Genomic DNA, 19,470 nt, shown 5'->3' with positions numbered 1-19,470 from the left:
CAACGCGCCGGAAGGGTCACGCGACACTTCCAAGGTTGACGTAACCTCCAACACTCCAGCTCCACATTATCAAACTTATCACATTTGAATCTTCTCCACCTGTTGCCAACACCACGGTCATTTGCGCATACCGCTTCACGCGTTGAAACATGTCCGAAGGTACCGAGAACCATATTGTATGCGTTGGTGCCGTCTACATCGACACCATATTGACGTATGTTCCAACGCTCTGCAACAAACCCAAGAACCAAAAGCTTACTAAATTTCGAGTGTTCAGAGTCCCACACTTCCCCATAGAAGATGAGAAACTACGCGCCAAAGCTCTCACGCGGAGAAGAGGAGGAAATACGGCAAATAGTCTAGAAGTGTTATCGCAGCTGCAACAACACGACCCTGAAGGAACACGTCTCAACCCCAAAACCCTGCATCTGCTGGCTGTGCTCCCTGAGGAGCAATCTGCGGCTTCTCAATTCATATCTACATCGCTTCCTGGGGTAAACATATCCGAGGTGAGCCTCTTCCGCAAACACCACCAAGAAGCCGCATCGAGCTACATCATCCAAAGCGAAGAAAACCGTTCCCGCACAATCGTCAGCATCAACCAGCTCCCCGAGATGCAAGCCGAAGAATTTATCCACCAAGTCCGCAGATTCAGTACGGAACAAGGACATACGTGGAAGAAAGCGTGGTTCCATTTCGAAGGCCGCGTCCCAGAGATCACACTGCAGTGTGTCCGCTTCCTGCGCGAAACGTTCCCTCATTTCAAGATTAGCGTCGAGTGCGAGAAGCCTGAGCGGACGGGTATGGCTGAGGTGGCGCAGTACGCAGATGTAGTGTTTTACTCGAAATTGTGGGCCGTGAAGAATGGGTATGAAGATGCGAGAAGCTTTCTTGAAGCCAGACGGAGTGAAACGAGAGATGGGGCTCTACTGTGTTGCACATGGGGTTCTGGAGGTGCTACGGCGGTTGAAAAGGGGGACGAGGAGGTTTGGGCGGATGTCGAGGCGTGGCAGGTAGATGGGGAGGAGGCGGCAAAGGTTGTGGATACAATTGGGGCTGGGGATACCTTTATTGCGGGGATGCTTTTTGCGGTTAATGAGCATGGGGAGTGGGGGTTGCAAAGGAAACTAGAGTTTGCGAATGAGTTGGCTGGGCGGAAGGTTGGGCAGGAGGGGTTTGGGGGTCTGGGGAGGAAGATGTGGTAGCTGGTCGGAGTTACTGCGCTACTTGCTTTGCGATTGCTCTGGCCTATAAGGACTAGACACCTGGGTTTGCAAAAAGTAAACCTACATACAGCAATGGACGCTTGACAACGAGTGTTTGCAAGCGTCCGTGCTTCTAGTGTTTCGTGTTCGCAGAAAGCGCCTTGCAGAAGTATTTCGATTCGCTCGAGACAGATCATGACGCTTCCAAATCATGGGCCGGAAAGATGCGTTCGAGACCTGATCTTCAATTCATTTTCAACCATTGGTCAGATGCGGCGGACTAGATCGACGACGCGGACGGGAAAGGGTCTCCCGGAGCAACTTCCGACCATCCATCGCACGCGTACACCTCGAAGAACTGGAATCATTGACGCGCTACCCCGCATGCTCTCGAGCCATCCCGCTCAGACTGCAGCATGGAGAAGAGCAGATGTCGGCGAGGCGGAAGCTAGATGCAGTTGCGGGGTGACCACGGGGACTGTGTTGGTGCCTTAAGAAGGCCGCCGTCCATGTAGCAGCATGCGGCGAAGCAAGGAGTACCTACACACATAACCAGCAATTCATCAGCATGAGTGGAACTAAGATCGAAACATGCCCTATGGGGTACCACCGAATTCAAAATATCCACAATGGCAAAGTACCGAGCGGCACCGTCAAAGCTGGTGGGCAAGACAAGAAGGCTACTGGTGAATACATCAAATGGGATGCGTCAGGTGTTGAGAACATTCCAGACGATGAGCAAGAGAAGATCAAGGAGGTTTCTGCTCAGTTCAATCGTTTCCAGATGATGAACTTCAATGAGCATATGCATTGTTTGAGAGGCACGCATTTGAAGACTCAGGGTGTAAGTATTTCGTGAGGCTTCTTGGGATAAACTTTACTGATAACATGGGTAGTGCGTTATGGGCAAATTCACGGTGCACGACAATCTACCTAAACATCTCGCCCAAGGAATGTTCGCAAAGCCCGGTACCTACGATGTAATCATGCGGTACTCGTCTCTAACGCCCAAGATCTTGCCAGACAACCTGGCAGCGCCACGCGGCATTGGCATGAAGGTCTTTGGTATCGAGGGCGAGAAGCTCTGGGGAGAAGACAAGAAGACGCAAGACTGGACTTTCAACAACTACCCGGTATTGGAGCTGCGTGATCCCCAAACCACATACGATATCGCAGACGCACTGGAGCGAAACTGGAACGACTTGCCTACCTTTGCAGACGAGCAGAGCAAACGCGTTGATGCCGACGTAGCAACACTCGGTGGACAACTGCCGAAACAACACATGGTTGCCATGCCCGAGTACTCACAATCAGCCTACCGCCACGGAGCTTACGTAGCCAAATACGGCGTCTTCCCCAACAGCAAGTTCCAAAAGGACCTTGAGAACACCGAAGTCAAAGACTCAGACCCCATCAATATCCTCTCGCAGACCCTCCGCACACACCACCTCAACAACACTATAACCTACAGCTTCTGCGCACAACTCTTGCAGGACCTCACCGAACAGCCCGTCGACGACATTGGCATCGAATGGGACCCCAAGAAATATCCGTTTGAACAAATCGCTACCATTGAGTTCCCGCCGCAGGACTCGTGGCTACCTGAGTTTAGGACGTGGTGGGATGATCGCATCACGGTGAACAGCTGGCATGGGTTGAAGGAGCATCAACCGCTTGGGAGTACCAACCGAATGCGCAGAGTGGTTTACGCCGAAAGTCGGAAGTTGAGGCTGAAGGTTAATGGGTACAAGGAAGAAGACTATGTGGAGCCCGCGGGGCTTAGTGATATTCCTGGAAAGGGTGTAGAAGCACCGCAGCTGGACTTGAAGTATCAGAGTGCTGTTACCACTGCCGAGGTCGCATGATTGATAAATGCGGGGTAGCTAGACGTAGGTTCTGGAACGGAAGTGCTTTTCTTAGATGTACTTGTGTAAGGTTCCGGATGTATGCGCGTCCGCTTGGTGACGTCTGTCTTATGCGTGAATGAGTCTGAAGTATCATCTAAACTAATGCATCTAGTAATAAGTGCAGTTGGAATACATGCAGCTTACAGGTAGGAAGTGACAAGGCAGGTGCGACTTCCGCAAGTGGCGGCTCCCCGCACATGCGCATGCTAAGTACCTGCAGCTAACTCACTGGGCCAACAGCAACAACAACAACGATTAGTTCACTCTACAAGAATACATGAACCATATTTCGCTTCGTGCTTGCGAGACTGTGAGTGAGCTACAGCTGTCAAATATGCGAATCCCTTCCTTATCTTTACTGACATGTGGAGCAGTCTATATCTCGACTCTAACCACAGCTGCAAGCATCGTCACCATCTTCCCTCATATCAGAATGTCGTCTAGCGAAAGAATGGTGAGTGCTTCAAAGTGGAAGAAGAGTTATCTGGTGCTACAATGCTGTCACTGAACAAGACATACTAACGTGACAAAGGCGTATCCCTACGGCAAGCCATACTCAACGCCCTCGAATGGTACACAACATGACGAGAACAAACTATGGATGCAGATACAATATGAAGCATATAAAGATGGCATCGACCTAACAGTATTACCTTTTGCCAAAGAAGCTATTGCGAGCATCGCTTTGCTAGCGAGTAGCATGGTGAATGTGAAGGAATTTGACTTCTCAACCTCGAAGAGAGTCGATACGCATACACAGTAAGCTCAAATGCTACACAACACAATAACAAAGACGCACGTATGTGTGCCTATGTACTGACAAATCTCATAGCCCCATCCCAGACTGGTTCCGAGCCCTCGAATTGAACGCTGCAGGCCGCGCAACGCCGTCTTGGAACGTATCATCCCACCTCAAATTCATGAGTGAACACCACGTCGCTCATTCTGTACTCTGCGTCTCCACACCCCAGGCTAACGCCTTCTTGACTGAACGAGACGAAGAGCTGAGAAAGAAGAAGACAGTTGCCCTTGCGCGTTTACTCAACTCCTTCACAGCGGAACTTTGCAGGATCTATCCAGAGAAATTTAGTTGGTTGGCCATTATGCCGCTACCCCATGTGGAAGAATCGATCACGGAGTTGAAGCGCGTGTTTGGAATGGTGGGGAAACAGCCAGTGGGTGTTGGTGTGCTAACAAACCACGAGGGCATGTACCCGGGGGACGAGACTTTCGATCCATTGTGGAAGTTTCTACAAGAGAAATCCGGAAAAATGGGAGGCGATGGGAGGGAGGTAGTCTTTGTGCACCCAACGGAGCCCACCATCAAGCTCGACGATGGCCGATTGATAAATTCTCGACCATGTGAGTTCTCTTTTCCCAAACTCAGGCTCACAAACGACCAAGAGCTAGAGCGAGCTGACAACATGCCACAGCACCCCTTCGCTCCGGTCTCGGAGAATTCTACTTCGAAACTGCGCGCGCCATCTCCAGTCTAACAGCCTCATCCACATTCCTAAAGTTCCCGTCCCTCCATTTCCGCATCTCCCACGGCGCAGGCGCTTTCCCCGATATCTCCGAGCGTTTCCTTCTCGGCTTCCCCAACATCTCGACTGCAGCAAGGGAAGCCTACAAAACGCGCTTTTGGTACGATAGTGCAGGACCAGTGTGGCCCAATCAGGTCAAAGGGCTGACGGAAGGAATGGGAATTCCAATTAGTCAGATGGTGTTTGGCACGGATTATCCGTATGGCATCGGGTTTTGGGATGTGGATGCTAATATTGATGGGTTGGCATGGGCGGGAGAATTAAGGTTTGAGGAGAAGGAGAAGGTGTTTTGGGGGAATGCGAAGGAGTTGTGGAGAGGGAAGATTGCCGTGTTGGATGCTATGGAAGAGTAGAGTGATGACAGTCTTCCCCTTTCTATATTCTGCCTCGATAACCAAATAGTGACTGTTTTGTGCTCCAATGAACGTATCAAATGTGGAGCTTGGTCGAGACTGCCTCGACTGGTGTGCGCCTTCCACAACGTCTGTTTGGCAACGACGAAGTCGTCACTGCCGTTCTCAGGTATGTCTGACACATCTCAACCCCGCTTCGTTCTTTCTGCCTTCTCATACCCTCTCACCCTTCTCGCATTCATCATGGCGGCCTCAGAGTACGAGACGGTTGCTAACGTTGCTTAGGATGTTATGAGTGTTGATCTATCCGCCACCCAGCTGCTTCGCTCAATGTACCACAACTCTTCGGTCATCCTCGAAGCTCTCGACTACTTCTCTGTGCAATTCGCACCTTCTCTCCATGGAATTCTTCGGTCACGTACTCCACCTACACCTCAGCAGCTGCAGTTATGCACCCTTCCCGAAATTGCGCGACAGTGTTGAAGCTCACCAGTACATCGTTGCTATCAATCGCATGGTTTCGGCGTACGTTCTCAATCTTCGCGCATCCATGGGAGAAGACCCTTGAATTCGGACATGGTGCTTGCACAAAAATCAAGAACGATTCCACGCCAACCAAGAAAAAAACTGAACAGGCCTGCAGCCTACATGAACTTAAAACCCTACAAGATAGATGACTTGGTGTTAATGTAGGCTCTAGACCTGTTCAGTTTTTTCCTTGTATGAGGTGATTCGTTGATTGCGGTAATAAACTCCATCCAATTGATATAGAGTTGTAGACCATGCCGGTTAGCTGCGGCGATTTAGTGCGACAGACGACCTTCGACCCCGCCGATGACATCCGCCACCATTCACGACAACAACAGCACCGACAACACGACATAAGATTATCACGAAGCGCCCAGGCGGGAATCGCGCGACATGATTGCCCACCAAAAGCAACATGCTTGTTGCAGATGCGGAAATCAGGACGACGGATCTCGCGCCCCACGAGTATAAGGTGCACCGAGTCGTGCAGGAGGCTAGAAAAATTGTTCAGCCTCAAGCATGGACAGCTATAGGTAAATATGCCTGACGTTCCACAACGACTCACACTAACCGATGGTTTAACAGAGAATCCTGATGCGTGTTACAAGTCTTCTGGGCGAGGCCCCGGACGCGATCGCCCGGCGCTTGCCGATGGGCCGGGGCACTCCACCAACTCCATATTGCCAGCAGAGGCAAACATCAAGAGAAAGTCAAGATGAGACGACATGGCATTCCTCAGCCCATGATTAGGCAGTCCGTCCGTCCGTCTAGTCCGTCAGCCAGAGCCAGATCACCATGACTTCAGCCATTCGCATTGTTCGGTAATCGTCCACGGGATGACGTTGATGACAAAACCTCAAACCATCGGGCGATTTCCAACCAACGCACAGCCGCGGAGTGCATGAGCATAGACGTCGTCCGAGCCTCAGAAGTAGCAAAACGTCTACTGCCGCCGGATGATTGGCGAGACTGCCTTACATAAGGCTGGGAGGAAGAGTTTTGCTCCACCATGTACTAGCGCGAATTGCGTGATCGCACGTCTTCACCCCCAGCTATCGCACCTTGCGGAGATGGTTACAAAGCGATCCCGATGGCGGCGCCCAATATATACTCCAGGCCGTGGTCGCTCTCCCTCTTCCCACCTCCAGACTCAAACGATTGATAATAGTAGTTTCTCCTGGGAAACCTCCATTTAGACACCAACCCACAAAGACATACTCCTTCTGGCTTCTCCGCACGTGCCTGCCATACCCCAAACTTCCGCCACACGATCTTGAAGATGTCGTCACCATTGTTCGCAAAGGTTGACACCTACAAGCAGCCTACACTCCGCGAGGAATCTGGCTATGCTTCAGCCGAATCCAGTCAGGAGAGCCTACCTGAGATCTACTTCACGAAGCCTCATTTGAAGTTTATCAACGCGCAGCTCCAGAAGCTTGAGCCTCAAGGTACGTGATGGCACTTTATTCCTGAAAGTTTCTTAAACTAACTTGGAGTAGACATCCTCCGATGGTGCATCACATCTCTGCCTGGACTATTCCAGACCACAGCCTTTGGTCTTACTGGCCTGGTCACAGTAGACATGCTCTCGAAGCTCGATGGACCTTTGAAGCACAACATCGACTTGATCTTCCTCGACACTCTCTACCACTTTGACGAAACCTATGCCCTTGTTGACCGGGTAAGGAGGCGATACGGAACACCGGTACACGTCTACAAGCCTGCTGGCTGCGACAACGTCAACGACTTTACTGCCAAGCACGGTGACAAGCTGTGGGACACCAACGACGAACTTTACGACTACGTTGCCAAGGTGGAGCCTGCTGAGCGTGCCTACTCTGAACTTCAGGTCAAGGCTGTCTTGACTGGTCGCCGACGTAGCCAAGGTGGCAAGCGTGGAGATCTGGACATCATCGAGGTCGACGAGGCCGGGCTCATCAAGATCAACCCTCTCGCCAACTGGAACTTTGCCCAGGTCAAGGAATACGTCGACGCCAACGACGTCCCATACAACGACCTTCTCAACCAGGGTTACAAGAGTGTCGGTGACTGGCACTCTACACAGCCAGTAGCTGCTGGAGAGGACGAGCGAGCAGGACGCTGGAAGGGCAAGAACAAGTCCGAGTGCGGCATCCACAACCCCAAGTCGCGATATGCTCAGTTCCTCCAAGAGCAGGCGATGAAGCAGCAAAACGAGGACCTAGCCAACAAGCTGCAACAAGTCTCTTTAAACGTTTAGGGTGATGTAGGATATCTTGGTTCCTACTTGTTGTACCGCATTAGCATGGGCGTTTGGGTTATTTATGGGACATGGCATAGCATGGGGTTTGGGTCACGAAAGAATGGGGTTTGCGGCAGTCGCATCCGATTATGTATATACGGGGCCGAGATACCACCGACGCAGGAGCCAATGAAGCTCCCGCATGAATCAAACGAATTTCCAGCATTGCGCTAGACCTGTCATATACGTGAGGTGTTCCTGAAAATCGCTAAAGCGCAACACAAACTGCAGGACAAGTTGCTCCTTCTCCGCTCCGCTCACGTCACTGTGGTCGCGTCGCCCAACGAAAAGCCGGGTGAGACAGGCTCTAACTATCGCGTGCAATTGCGCAATCGCTTCCAAGATCTGCCGACCCATACAACAACCCGCTTTGTGCCCTAGTCTCTGCAAGCAGAGAAAATCCAGAGAAGCCTATGGTCAACAATCGGGGACATGGCGCCTGAAGTGTCCGTAGAACCCGGGGAATAAAAAGCCCTTTCCACCCGTCCCGCCTTGTAGTCCTTAGTCGCGCATCTTTCTGTCTGAGTGACCCAAAACCTCCTTCGCGAAGCCAGTCTTGTATAGTCAGGAACGACATCAAGTCTTCGCCGAACTACCTGACCAGATCCACCACCGGATTCTATATTCCTCACATATTCTTTAGACATGGCGAACGCACCCCATGGTGAGTTGATCAACAGAGTCGCTGGAGTTGGTCACGAATGCTGACGGAGGGGACAACAGGCGGCGTCCTCAAGGACCTGATCGCACGCGATGCGCCCCGACGCAAGGAACTGTTCGAAGAAGCTGAGAAGCTTCCGGCTATTGTTCTGTCCGAGAGGCAGCTCTGCGACTTGGAGCTCATCCTGAACGGAGGTTTTTCACCTCTGGAGGGTAAGTCGTCATCCCGCAGCGCTAGGCGAGGGGCAGCGAAGGCGCCCCTCGTGTTTGCGATGTTTGCAGCAGCACGGCCCCTGACAGCATGATGCAGGTTTCATGAACCAGAAGGACTACGACGGCGTAGTGTCCGACAACCGTCTCGCCGACGGCAACCTCTTCTCCATTCCCATCACACTCGACATCTCGAAACAGACCATCGATGAGGTCGGCGTCAAGCAAGGCGCCCGCATCGCCCTGCGCGACTTCCGCGACGACCGCAACCTGGCCATCATCACCGTCGACGATGTCTACCAGCCGGACAAGGAGAAGGAGGCCCGCGAGGTCTTCGACAAGGACAACGACGTAGCACACCCCGCCATCAAGTACCTCTACGAGACGGTCAAGGAGTACTACGTCGGCGGCAAGCTCGAGGCCATCGACCGCCTGGAGCACTACGACTATGTCGGCCTCCGATACACCCCCGCGGAGCTGCGTCTGCACTTCGACAAGCTTGGCTGGTCCAAGGTCGTCGCTTTCCAGACGAGGAACCCCATGCACCGCGCTCACCGTGAGCTCACCGTCCGCGCTGCCCGCGCTCGCCAGGCCAACGTCCTCATCCACCCCGTCGTTGGCCTGACCAAGCCCGGTGACATTGACCACTTCACCCGTGTCCGTGTCTACCAGGCGCTGATGCCCCGCTACCCCAACGGCATGGCTGTCCTTGCTCTTCTGCCTCTGGCTATGCGCATGGCTGGTCCCCGCGAGGCCATCTGGCACGCCATCATCCGCAAGAACCATGGTGCCACCCACTTCATTGTCGGCCGTGACCACGCTGGCCCAGGCAAGAACTCCAAGGGTGTCGACTTCTACGGTCCATACGACGCCCAGGACGCCGTCGAGAAGTACAGGGACGAGCTCGGCATCGAGGTTGTTCCCTTCCTCCAGATGACCTACCTTCCCGACTCGGACGAGTACAAGCCCAAGAACGAGGTTGAGCAGGGCATCAAGACCCTCGACATCTCCGGAACTGGTACGTCAATTGCATTTCCTTCATTTAGGGTTTGGAAACTAACATTGTGAACAGAGCTCCGCAAGCGCCTCCGAACCGGCCAGGAGATCCCCGAATGGTTCTCGTACCCCGAAGTCGTTCGCGTCCTCCGCGAATCCCACCCTCCCCGCAGCCAACAGGGTTTCACTGTCTTCCTGACAGGTTACCAGAACTCCGGCAAGGACGCCATCGCGCGCGCTCTCAACGTCACCCTCAACCAGCAGGGTGGTCGCTCCGTCTCGCTCCTTCTCGGTGACACCATCCGCAGTGAGCTCTCCAGCGAGCTGGGCTTCAGCCGATCCGACCGTGACAAGAACATTGCCCGCATCTCCTTTGTAGCCGCCGAGCTCACCAAGGCTGGTGCAGCAGCCATCGTTGCGCCCATTGCTCCTTTCGAGGACTCAAGAAAGGCAGCCCGCCAAACGGTAGAGCGATACGGATCCTTCTACCTGATCCACGTTTCTACCCCGCTCGAGCATGCGGAGAAGACCGACAAGCGGGGTGTATACGCCAAGGCGCGCGCCGGTGAGATCAAGGGTTTCACTGGTGTCGACGACCCATACGAGGTGCCCGCCAACGCTGACCTGACTGTCGACCTGTCGACTACCAACGTCAGGACGGCCGTTCACCAGATTGTCCTGCTCTTGGAGAGCCAGGGTCTTCTGACACAGTTGTAGACATGAGAAAAAGCGTTTCGAAATGTTTTTGGATTTTAACGATTATGATTTGATGGATATGGAATCGACCTGGCTTAATGGTGCCGGGTTTTGAGATGCGCAGTATAGACGATGGGTTACCTAGACACAAGGTTTAGACCATGGGTTATGAATGGCAACTTTGTTGCTTTCCTGATTTCAAATACATGGCGTGTCACCGTGAAGGCTGTTTGATGTCGATGTGATGACACCATGTCGTACGTACGAAACAAACGCGACATGACGTGTAGTTGATTCCAGAGTGATCAAGCCTTTTCGCCTAGGTGTATGTTGCTAGCGACGTCTCGCTCCCGACTCTGTCTTGTCCTTCTTTCCTTCTCAAACAAACCACCCAGCAGCGACAGCCAACCCCCCAATCACAGCAGCAAACTGCGCATCTACTCAGGCAGATTAGCATATATCCCCGGGCCGTCAATCCTCTCAATCCTCTCAATCAACATCAACACACCTTTCGTAGGCGCCGCAGCACCTTCCGTCGGACTCGCACTCGGACTCTCAGCCACTCTCTCAGAGATGCTACTCGCAGCAGACGACAACGCCGAAGAAAAGGCCTCGGATGCAATTGACGACGCGACTGATTGAGCAGCTGAGGTAGCTTCTGCAGGTGCTTGGGTTGAGGTGTTTAGCGTGTTTCCTGAAGCGGTTGTCTCGGCGTCGGAGATTGGCATTATTTGCTGGGTAGAAGAAGACGATGTTGGACAGTTCAGGCCTTGGAATAAACAACAGCCTTTGTATGCGGCGGTGTACGTAGTGCGAGAGATTGTAGTTGGAATTGAAGATAAAGTACCATGCCATCACTCACTTGTACATGTACATGTATGCAATCTTCTACATGCATCCAAATCGATAATATTGCATGACTTCACCTTATCACATTCTTTCCCCGTCGCCTCCACGTACAGTCAAACAGCACAACCCATCTACATGGCCTCAGCCTCCTATCCCAAATCGTCAGGAATACAAGCTACAATCAACTTCCTCTTCAAGAGTACAATCAATCCTGGACGATAATCTCATTGCAGCGACATGTCACGGTAGTGGGCTGAGAGGAACCGTAGAAGGTGCGGGTACACAGACCACATGCGTTGATGCAGGTCCACAAATTGCCCTCTTTTTGGTCATGTGCCGAGTCCTTCGCATGTGTGTTATTCTGGGTGGGTGACTAGATGGCGCGAGGTGGTGTACGCAACGTCAAGCACCATCGCACGTGAGGTGCATCGCAAGGCAAATTGTAGGCTGAGAAAGCAGGCGGTGGCATGTCGGCGATGGGAGCTGTATGCAGCGTTGGGGGTGGCCTGTTGATAGCTGTCGTCGCTGGCTATCGTTAGCTATTTGCCGTTCCGCCCACACGCTCCGCCCGTACCGCGCTGAGCTGTCAAGGGCTCCACATCACAACAGTGCAGCGCGACAACCCTCCGACGATGCCTGTTCAACGCACGGCCAGATGCAGGCGTGGGTCTCATATTGCCGCTTCAGGGTCGCTCTCAGGATAGCGTCTTTTATCGTACCTCTGTGAGTGATGTGCCATAATACATGATTCATAGGACTAATTGTGCCCTTGTAATTAATACCCACAAAACTCAACACCCCCACAACTCAACATTACAACATCGCTAGAAGAACATGTACAAAAGATGATCTCTTTTCAGAGAAGCTCGATGGACTCTTGGGTTATTCAGTCCCGAGATTCCATTATTACCTGAAAGCATGCTGGGAGTTCTGATTTCTACATTGTGGTGGATGGAGTGGGAAGCCCAAGAGATTCTGATGACGCTCGCCGCCTTTATCTAAGGATCGCCAGTAACCAATAGGCTTTTGATGATTATATGCGGCAATGAAAAGAAACGGAATAGCTTCGGTTTTGCTGTGGACGTTTAAGGAAAGATTGCAAAGGTGATTGAACACGACTATGCTGCTGACGTGGACGTAAGAAGTACCCCTGCTTTACAACAATGGCGCCTGGTTAAGAGGCGTATATGAAGGTATTTATTGTCTGTATTCGCACAAAGACAACGGCCTGAACTCTACTCCCTTCTCTACTCTTGAACGGATCGTCATGATGGAAGCGAAGCAAGACATTGACCTTGGTTAGCTCTACGTGTCGTATACCTTAGATGAAACTAATCTTCCATTAGGGTTGTTCAACTCCAAAGACCACAATGGTTTTGTCTGGCCAGTCAGATACAGTCACGACTACATGCCAACAAATGAAGCGTCCATGCCACCTTTTGTCGACCTGTCCTGCTTCCCTGATCTGAAGGCTGAGACTATCAGTGTTGAGCCAGTCATCAACGCAGTTCAGATTGAAACTGGATACTTGATCAAGGAGTGTGAAAGACTTAGCATGAACAGCATTCCTGTCTTTCCTGTACATGCAAAACTTCCATGGTATTCTTCGATTCACCATGTAAGACAGAACATACACTGGCCAATGGCTGTAGAAGCAACACGAGTGCTGCTACAGCATTTTGCTTCCGACCAAACTGCGACAAGTATATTGAAGAATGGAGGCAAATCGTACTCTGAGATAGCCGCTAAGGAGCTGCCGATGTTACATGATAACTGGACTCGGTTCTGTGCTTATCTGTGGCCGGCTGCAAGCGAGGAGCGACTGAAACTCATCGCTGAGACTATTGTCTACATCTTCATCTTTGATGGTAAGCGGAATCTTACAAGAAATATTACTACTCTAATCACTTCTGGTACAGATGTATGGGAGATGAGTGACGAAAGTACAGTGAGTCGTTCCAAACTGTTGAGGCTCCACATATTTAACAGCTGAATGGCAGATCCAAACATTTCAGAACGAATTCGTATCACGACTAAAGGCTCAAATGCCTTACGGAGACGATGAACCAGTCTCGATCTTGCAGAAGGCCATGCATGCTACTATCCAAGGCCTTCATGATCAAGATGGCATCATCGGTGACGGAGGAGCCGAGGTAGTTGCAAGATTGATGGATTTCATCAATCACCCCCCGCCCCCCACCGAATTCCACAGTCTGAGAGAATTTCTGGACTATAGGATAATCGACGCAGCTGTCCCGTAAGTACGGATCAATAGTCTACACATTACGAAGGAAACTAATCATAAGTTCCAGTTACGTCATAGCGTGCACGAAGTTCTCTCTTTGTTCAACTGTCGACATTTCCAGCCCCAGAATTGCCAAATTTCTCAGGCTATTTGCGGACCATGTATCGATTTCAAACGACCTTGGTTCTTTCGATAAAGAGAAAAGAGCCTACGTAGAGAGAAAGGTGCACTACCTTGTGAACACAGTGGAAGAAGTTCGGAAGACTTATTCCCTTCCCAACGACGAAGCCGCGAAATTCGTCACGTTGGCTATCCAGGTGGAAGTGGAAAGAGAAATGGCAAGAGAACTTTCACAACTCAATGTCGATAGCAGCGTTCCTGAACCTGAGAAGGAATTCGCAAATGCGTTGGTATTCACAGTCAGTGGAAGTGTTTTGAGCTCAGTTGTCATGTCTCGATATGGTGGTAGATATATTGGCGGTTGAGGAGTTAACCGAACTTGTACGAATCTTCTACATCCATCCAAATCCATACTATTGCATCACCCATCTCATCCCATCCTATCCCTATCCCCTCCAAATACAGTCCAGAAACCATGTCCATGACGCCCTGTTCCACCCATCAAACCACTCAAACAGCACAACCCATCTGCATGGCCTCAGCCTCTCGTCCCAAATCGTCAAGAACAAAAGCCACAATCACCTTTCCAAGAGTACAATCGCTCTTGGACGACGATCTCATCGCAGCAAGATGTCACGGCAGTGGGTTGGGAGGAACCATAGAGGTACGAGTACGAAGGCACATGCTTTGATGCAGGGCTGTTCAGTGGCTTGGGAGTGTCTTTGGAGCTAAGGGCGTGTCGAGGAACGTGGATGGTGGCGCGGTTGTAGATCGGGGTAATGATGCGAGCTTGGAAGTGATGACGTTCTAGGGGTCGGTCCGCGGAGGCTGGTGCGCGTGGGAGGCTGGGACGTTGCTTTTCTTGTGGGCTGCGGGCTCGGGTATTTGAGAATCGGAGAGATGGGGTATAGTAAGCCTTTTCTTTTCTTTCGATGAAATTCATGTAATGTGACATTTGTCTTCTGCTCTACGTAGATTGTAGAGTACGCTGTGGCGTTGTTGGTGCGGACGGTGCGACACCTACCTCCAACACCCGATTCTTATCATGTCCAACCATAATTCTACATGAACGCATTCAACGCCGCACCTCCTACACCGAACAAAGCAGCATATTTTACTTCTGCAAAAGGTCAGCTTTCTGATCTACCTAATAGTATCGCCTCCCGCAATCTCTAAACCACGACAAAGACCAGAAGCCAGGGTCACGTACCGTGAGCATTCGCCGCACCCGTGCTAGTCGCTTGAGCCGATGCATCAGATGGCGAAGACGCAGATACAATGGTTGCAGCTGAAGAGTAGACTGTGGGATTGATGCCACCGAGGCTCGTGACACCTGGGGGGACTTCTTGCGTCGCGGCTAGAACGCTGAAGAAGGCGATGAATATGTATAGTGGTGTTTTGAACATGATTGAAATTGTTTAGGCTGACAGAGAGGTGCGATGCAGGAACGACAATGATGACTTGGTTGGCTGCAGGTACGGTCTTGAAGAGATGGAGCGATTGATCATGCGACTTGTTACTGAATCGGGCCCATGTCAGTACTGTATGTATGTACTGGCGTTTACCATGACGACTGCCACGTATGACGCAGACGTCTCAGTCCAGCGACAACTTAGACTTTCCATGGACGATGCTTCTTCTCCTTTGCAACCTTCATACTCCGGATGATGCGGTTAGCGACCTTCTTAGTGCGGGATAGCGCGGAACTAAGGCCATTCCAAGGTGTAAATGACGTGGTCAAGACGGAACTCGGGCCTTGGAAACGGACCCTTTTCAACACAAGTATACAGGCCTTTCAATTTAGTGCGAAGAATATCACATATTCGTTGTACAAGTGCAGCTAAGCCATTAGTTGTGATTTGGACGCGATGTTGTGATATCGCTTGTTTCTAGGAGGTGACACAATCTGATTAGGGAGTTGAAGTAGTTGATTTAGTACTTAGGTTGTCGAACTGTCTTTCTCTACGTACTAAAACCTATCATAGGGCATCAGCATCCTCTCATAATCCCACTAACAACCCATTCCTACACTTCGAGTCGATCATCTTCCCCATCCCCATCCCCAGCGCCCTCTAAGAGGATTCGTAATCCCACTTCCTTGCGCAGCTTTTGCCTGAACCTTCACTGGCTGTGCTTGCTGCGTTTGGGATGACTTCATTGCGGCATCCGTCTCGGATACTTTTGCAGCTGCAGCTGATGCAGGCGCTAAGCCGGTCTTCGTGGCACCCAGTGGGGGTAGTTGCTGTTGCTTCTGTTGGCTTCCATTCCCAGGGCTAGCGCCCTTCTCTCGCCCGAAAAGTTCTGATATCCTTGACGTGGGACTGCGCCGTGGCTTTAGTGAGTCTCTACGAGTGAGCGCCGGGGGTTTGGGATCAGTCTGTTGCGTCGCTGGTGACAGACCTGCGTTGGCATTTGAAGGGGCTAGGGCAGCTGCCTTCCGCGGTGCCTTCTTGGGCAAAGCATACGGATCACTGGAGCTGGACTCATACATTCCGTATGAGGTCACTCGGCGCGGCATTGCTGGCTTAGCATCTCTTGGTTCTGGTCGTGGGCTTGACTGGGTTTGTTGTTTTGAGATCTGGTCTGCGCGCTGGGTTGTACCCAATGAACCTTTCGGTGGTTGTATTCCGGCAGGAGAATTCCCCCTGTCGTAAGCTGGGACTGGCGATGTTGTCCCACGCGACCCTTGTGATGTGGCCGACATAGGTCCGTCTCCCCCTCTCCTTGAGGCTCCAAATTCTGGTAACGCCGCTCTGGAGATTGGCGTACCTGTTCTAGTCGCAGTAGATGACCGTCGACCTGGTTGTACCGCGACAGGCGAGGCCGCACCTCTGGACTCTTGCCGCGGGGTTGACCTTGAGCTGCTTTCCTTTGTTGATCTGGCTTGAATGTCTGGCAAAGCTTCTGGGGAGACTGCTGTACCCCTTCTAGGAGCGGCAGACCCTCGCCGGATGCTGGCTTGTCGAGATATTGAGGGGATCGTTGCCGATCGTGTCGGTGCTCTGGAGACCGTTGGTACTTCTGTGAGGATTGGCGCTGCTCTGTCTTCTCCGACGGCTGATGACTTCCGTCGCGTGTTCGTCCTCTTGACTGACGACGATGGCCTTCGCGTGGCGGTTGTTGAATCTTTTCGTGCAGATTGTGAGGCTGTTGCGGAATCAGGCACTCGTCCTGAGGTTGCACGACGAGTGTTTGCTCGTGCGATTTGCGCTTCTTCTGGGTCTGCACCTGAAAGTCTTCGATCACCTTCATCTCCGGGGGATGTTCTTGGGATGGTCTTTGAGCGCGAGAGGTCAACCGTGCTGTTGATCCAGGCATTGTCATCTTCGAAGGGCCCGCTTGAGTTATCGATGCGTCGGCGGGTGGGTATTTCTTCATCATGTGCACCCTTGGCGTCGGCAGGCGCAGGATCTTCTTCCATAACCACTTCAGTCCGCCTTTGTTCTTCGGTTCGTGCTGTTGGCTCTTGCTCTTGCTCTTGTCCCCTTGGCACTTGAGCACCAGACAGTTCCGGAAACCTGCTCGGCGAATGATCTGACTCTCCTTCGTCTGACGGGCCTTCTTTCTGGGGAACTGGAGAAAACTTTTGCCGCGTCTCAGGCGACTGAGCTCCTTCTTTGGGCGTTGCTTCTGCTTTCGAGGTTGGGCTTCCCATTCCAGTCCGTCTGCGTACGTCTCTCCGGACGGGTTCCTGGAAGTCTTCTTCAAGGCGTTCTTGATTCGTTCGAGAAGTCTCGTCCTCAGTCTCCAGCTTATTCTGGAACGTAGGTGCTCTGGAACTGACTGCAACATCTTTCTGGATGTAGAGAGCTCCTTGAGGTTGCGATTGGCGGCGGGAGGGGCCTGACGAGACGCGACGGAAGTATTGCGCACGCGGTTCGTCCTGAGGCGAATTCTCGGGTATTGAGGCTGACTGTGGGATGGAGTAACTGTTTCTTCGAGATGGTGAAGGCTGGAGCTGCGAACCGTTGTCAATGCGGTCTGGAAGGATCGGACTGACTGGGTAGTAGTCGCCCTTGTTAGCGTAGACGGAGGGTTGTCTTGTTCGAGTGTCGGCCCTTCGGATAGGAGGGGCACTGGAGTCTCGACGATAGGTAGCCTGTCTGGTCTGGTTCGGATAGCTGTTTTGCCTTTTTTGCGTTCCCCCTGGGGCTTCTGGCGACCCAGGTGCCGCGTCCAGAAATGGCTGCACTTCTGATGGGTCTAGGGCAGGCTGGCTTGATTGACGGGATTTGATTCCCTCTAACTCAGAAGACTCCTCTTCTGGCTTGGCCCCGAGATTAAGCCATCCTCTCTTCTTGGGCGGACTCTCAGCTTTCACCTTTGGTGATGGAGTTTGAGTGTCCGGCTTCGTCCATGAGGGAGTCTCCCGTAGGGGATATGCAGGCGCTGGCGGATATTGCTGCTCAGGTGGGTAGTTCGCGCCTTGCTTCGGCTTCTTCGTCTGGCTTTTAGTTTGCGCTCCGACTTCTATGCTCTCAAGGATGGTCTGTGGAGGAGACGCTGTGATACCAGGGGCCGCACTGCTGCGTCGACGATCGGTTGTGCGAGGCTCTGTGGGCGCTACTCTCAATCTTCCCTGTACCTGCGGGGTCTCATCCAGCACAGCTTCGGCGCTGGAGTGTACTGAAGGCTCTGGTCCTCGGGCGGATGGCGTGAACCCTTGAGCAGCGCTACTTCGTCTTCGATTCGATTCGAGAGGTATTGTTGACGCCCGTGGTACATCGACTGAGGGTTCAGGTGAAGCCTGTGTCCTCACTCTTTCGAGAGGGACAGTCTTTGATGGCAGGCCTTCAGGGTCGATATATACCAAAGGCTCCAGTGCTGGAGAGGATCGCATGGTAAGTGCTCTATCGAGTTGGTCAGGAGCAGCACTGCTTTGTTTGCGCTCTACGTCGCGAGCTATTGTTACAGCCCGTGGTATGTTCGCTGAATACCCGGGTGAAGTCTGTGTGGCACGTCTCTCAACGGGGGGCATCGTGCCAGTCGGGCTTCGAGCTTTGACATGTTCCAAGGGCTCTACTGTCCGAGAGACTTGAGTAGTCGGTGCTCTCTCAATTTGACTAGTCATATCCTCAGTGCTGTTGGAGTTCGTCGGCGCAATAGCGTTGGGCTCAGGTTCTTCCCCAAGTGGCTCGTCAGCGATGCGTTGATATACGCGGAGCGCAAAAGAGTTCGGATTCGATAATACATTAGCAGTCGGTGCTCTCTGGATTCGACTACTCGTTGCCTCAATGACGTTGACATTGGTCGACGCGATAGCGCTTTGACTTTCAGCCTCAGAGTCCTCTTCAAGCGGTTCTTCGGCAATCCGTTGATATACGTCAAGTGCGAGTAATTCGGGATCGAATGTAACATTCGCAGTGGATGCTCTTTCGAACTGACCAGCCGGTTCTTCGAGATTGTTGACACCAACTGAAGTAGCGCTTTGGCTCTCGGGCTCAAGTTCTTCTTCAGATGGCTCCTCGGCCATTCGCTGATACATATGGAGCGCGAAAGGTTCCGAGTCAGCCTCGAAAGCGGTCGTGGGCGATCTCCCAACCTGATCAGTGTCCTCATCGCGGCCAGGGACGTGGATTGATGCGGGAACCTCCTGCCTCTCAAGTTCTGTTCGTTCATCAAGCGGCGCTTCAACATCTTGCTCGGCACTTCGGATAATCAGAGATCCAGTACGAGTACGAAGCGGAAGACTGGAAGACAAGGTTCTGTCGGCTATGGTGAGCCGCTCATTGGGCATCGTTTCCCTCCGAATGGTTCTTTGCCGCTCGAAAGAGCGCTGTGTAACTTCTGCGTCTACCGAAGGCTCGGATGCGGCATCATCTGCTTCTCTCGACGGATCCACAGGACTTTTAGATATAGCAAGAATGCTCGCCATG

The 19,470-nt window shown here is 52.2% G+C and overlaps 6 protein-coding genes across 6 annotated transcripts; 5 read left to right on the top strand and 1 right to left on the bottom strand.

Annotated features, from left to right (window-relative positions):
- Positions 1-149: 149 nt before the first annotated feature.
- Positions 150-1,205, top strand: J4E92_002559 (uncharacterized protein; the record flags this gene model as incomplete). Its single annotated transcript, XM_051493962.1, has 1 exon — positions 150-1,205. One exon carries the CDS (start codon positions 150-152, stop codon positions 1,203-1,205), a length of 1,056 nt encoding a protein of 351 aa, XP_051355641.1.
- A 568-nt stretch (positions 1,206-1,773) lies between these two features.
- On the top strand, positions 1,774-3,070 carry J4E92_002558 (uncharacterized protein; the record flags this gene model as incomplete). The annotated part of the gene is made up of 2 exons (XM_051493961.1): positions 1,774-2,049; positions 2,102-3,070. The coding sequence occupies 2 exons, from the start codon at positions 1,774-1,776 to the stop codon at positions 3,068-3,070; spliced, it is 1,245 nt and encodes a 414-aa protein (XP_051355640.1).
- Positions 3,071-4,215: 1,145 nt separating this feature from the next.
- On the top strand, positions 4,216-5,009 carry J4E92_002557 (uncharacterized protein; the record flags this gene model as incomplete). Its single annotated transcript, XM_051493960.1, has 2 exons — positions 4,216-4,474; positions 4,546-5,009. 2 exons carry the CDS (start codon positions 4,216-4,218, stop codon positions 5,007-5,009), a joined length of 723 nt encoding a protein of 240 aa, XP_051355639.1.
- A 1,807-nt stretch (positions 5,010-6,816) lies between these two features.
- Positions 6,817-7,776, top strand: J4E92_002556 (uncharacterized protein; the record flags this gene model as incomplete). The annotated part of the gene is made up of 2 exons (XM_051493959.1): positions 6,817-6,985; positions 7,034-7,776. The coding sequence occupies 2 exons, from the start codon at positions 6,817-6,819 to the stop codon at positions 7,774-7,776; spliced, it is 912 nt and encodes a 303-aa protein (XP_051355638.1).
- Positions 7,777-8,463: 687 nt separating this feature from the next.
- MET3 (Sulfate adenylyltransferase) lies at positions 8,464-10,401 on the top strand (the record flags this gene model as incomplete). Its single annotated transcript, XM_051493958.1, has 4 exons — positions 8,464-8,482; positions 8,542-8,691; positions 8,789-9,706; positions 9,761-10,401. 4 exons carry the CDS (start codon positions 8,464-8,466, stop codon positions 10,399-10,401), a joined length of 1,728 nt encoding a protein of 575 aa, XP_051355637.1.
- Positions 10,402-15,635: 5,234 nt separating this feature from the next.
- On the bottom strand, positions 15,636-19,469 carry J4E92_002554 (uncharacterized protein; the record flags this gene model as incomplete). Its single annotated transcript, XM_051493957.1, has 3 exons — positions 15,636-16,151; positions 16,364-17,224; positions 17,268-19,469. The coding sequence occupies 3 exons, from the start codon at positions 19,467-19,469 to the stop codon at positions 15,636-15,638; spliced, it is 3,579 nt and encodes a 1,192-aa protein (XP_051355636.1).
- Between the last annotated feature and the right edge of the window lies 1 nt (position 19,470).

This window comes from Alternaria infectoria, assembly GCF_024043175.1.
Source record: "Alternaria infectoria strain BMP 0036 chromosome Unknown scaffold_3, whole genome shotgun sequence".
Classification (NCBI taxonomy): Eukaryota; Fungi; Ascomycota; class Dothideomycetes; order Pleosporales; family Pleosporaceae; genus Alternaria; species Alternaria infectoria.
The sequence above is the reverse complement of the archived record's forward strand: the minus strand, read 5'-3'. Positions and strand labels throughout refer to the sequence as shown.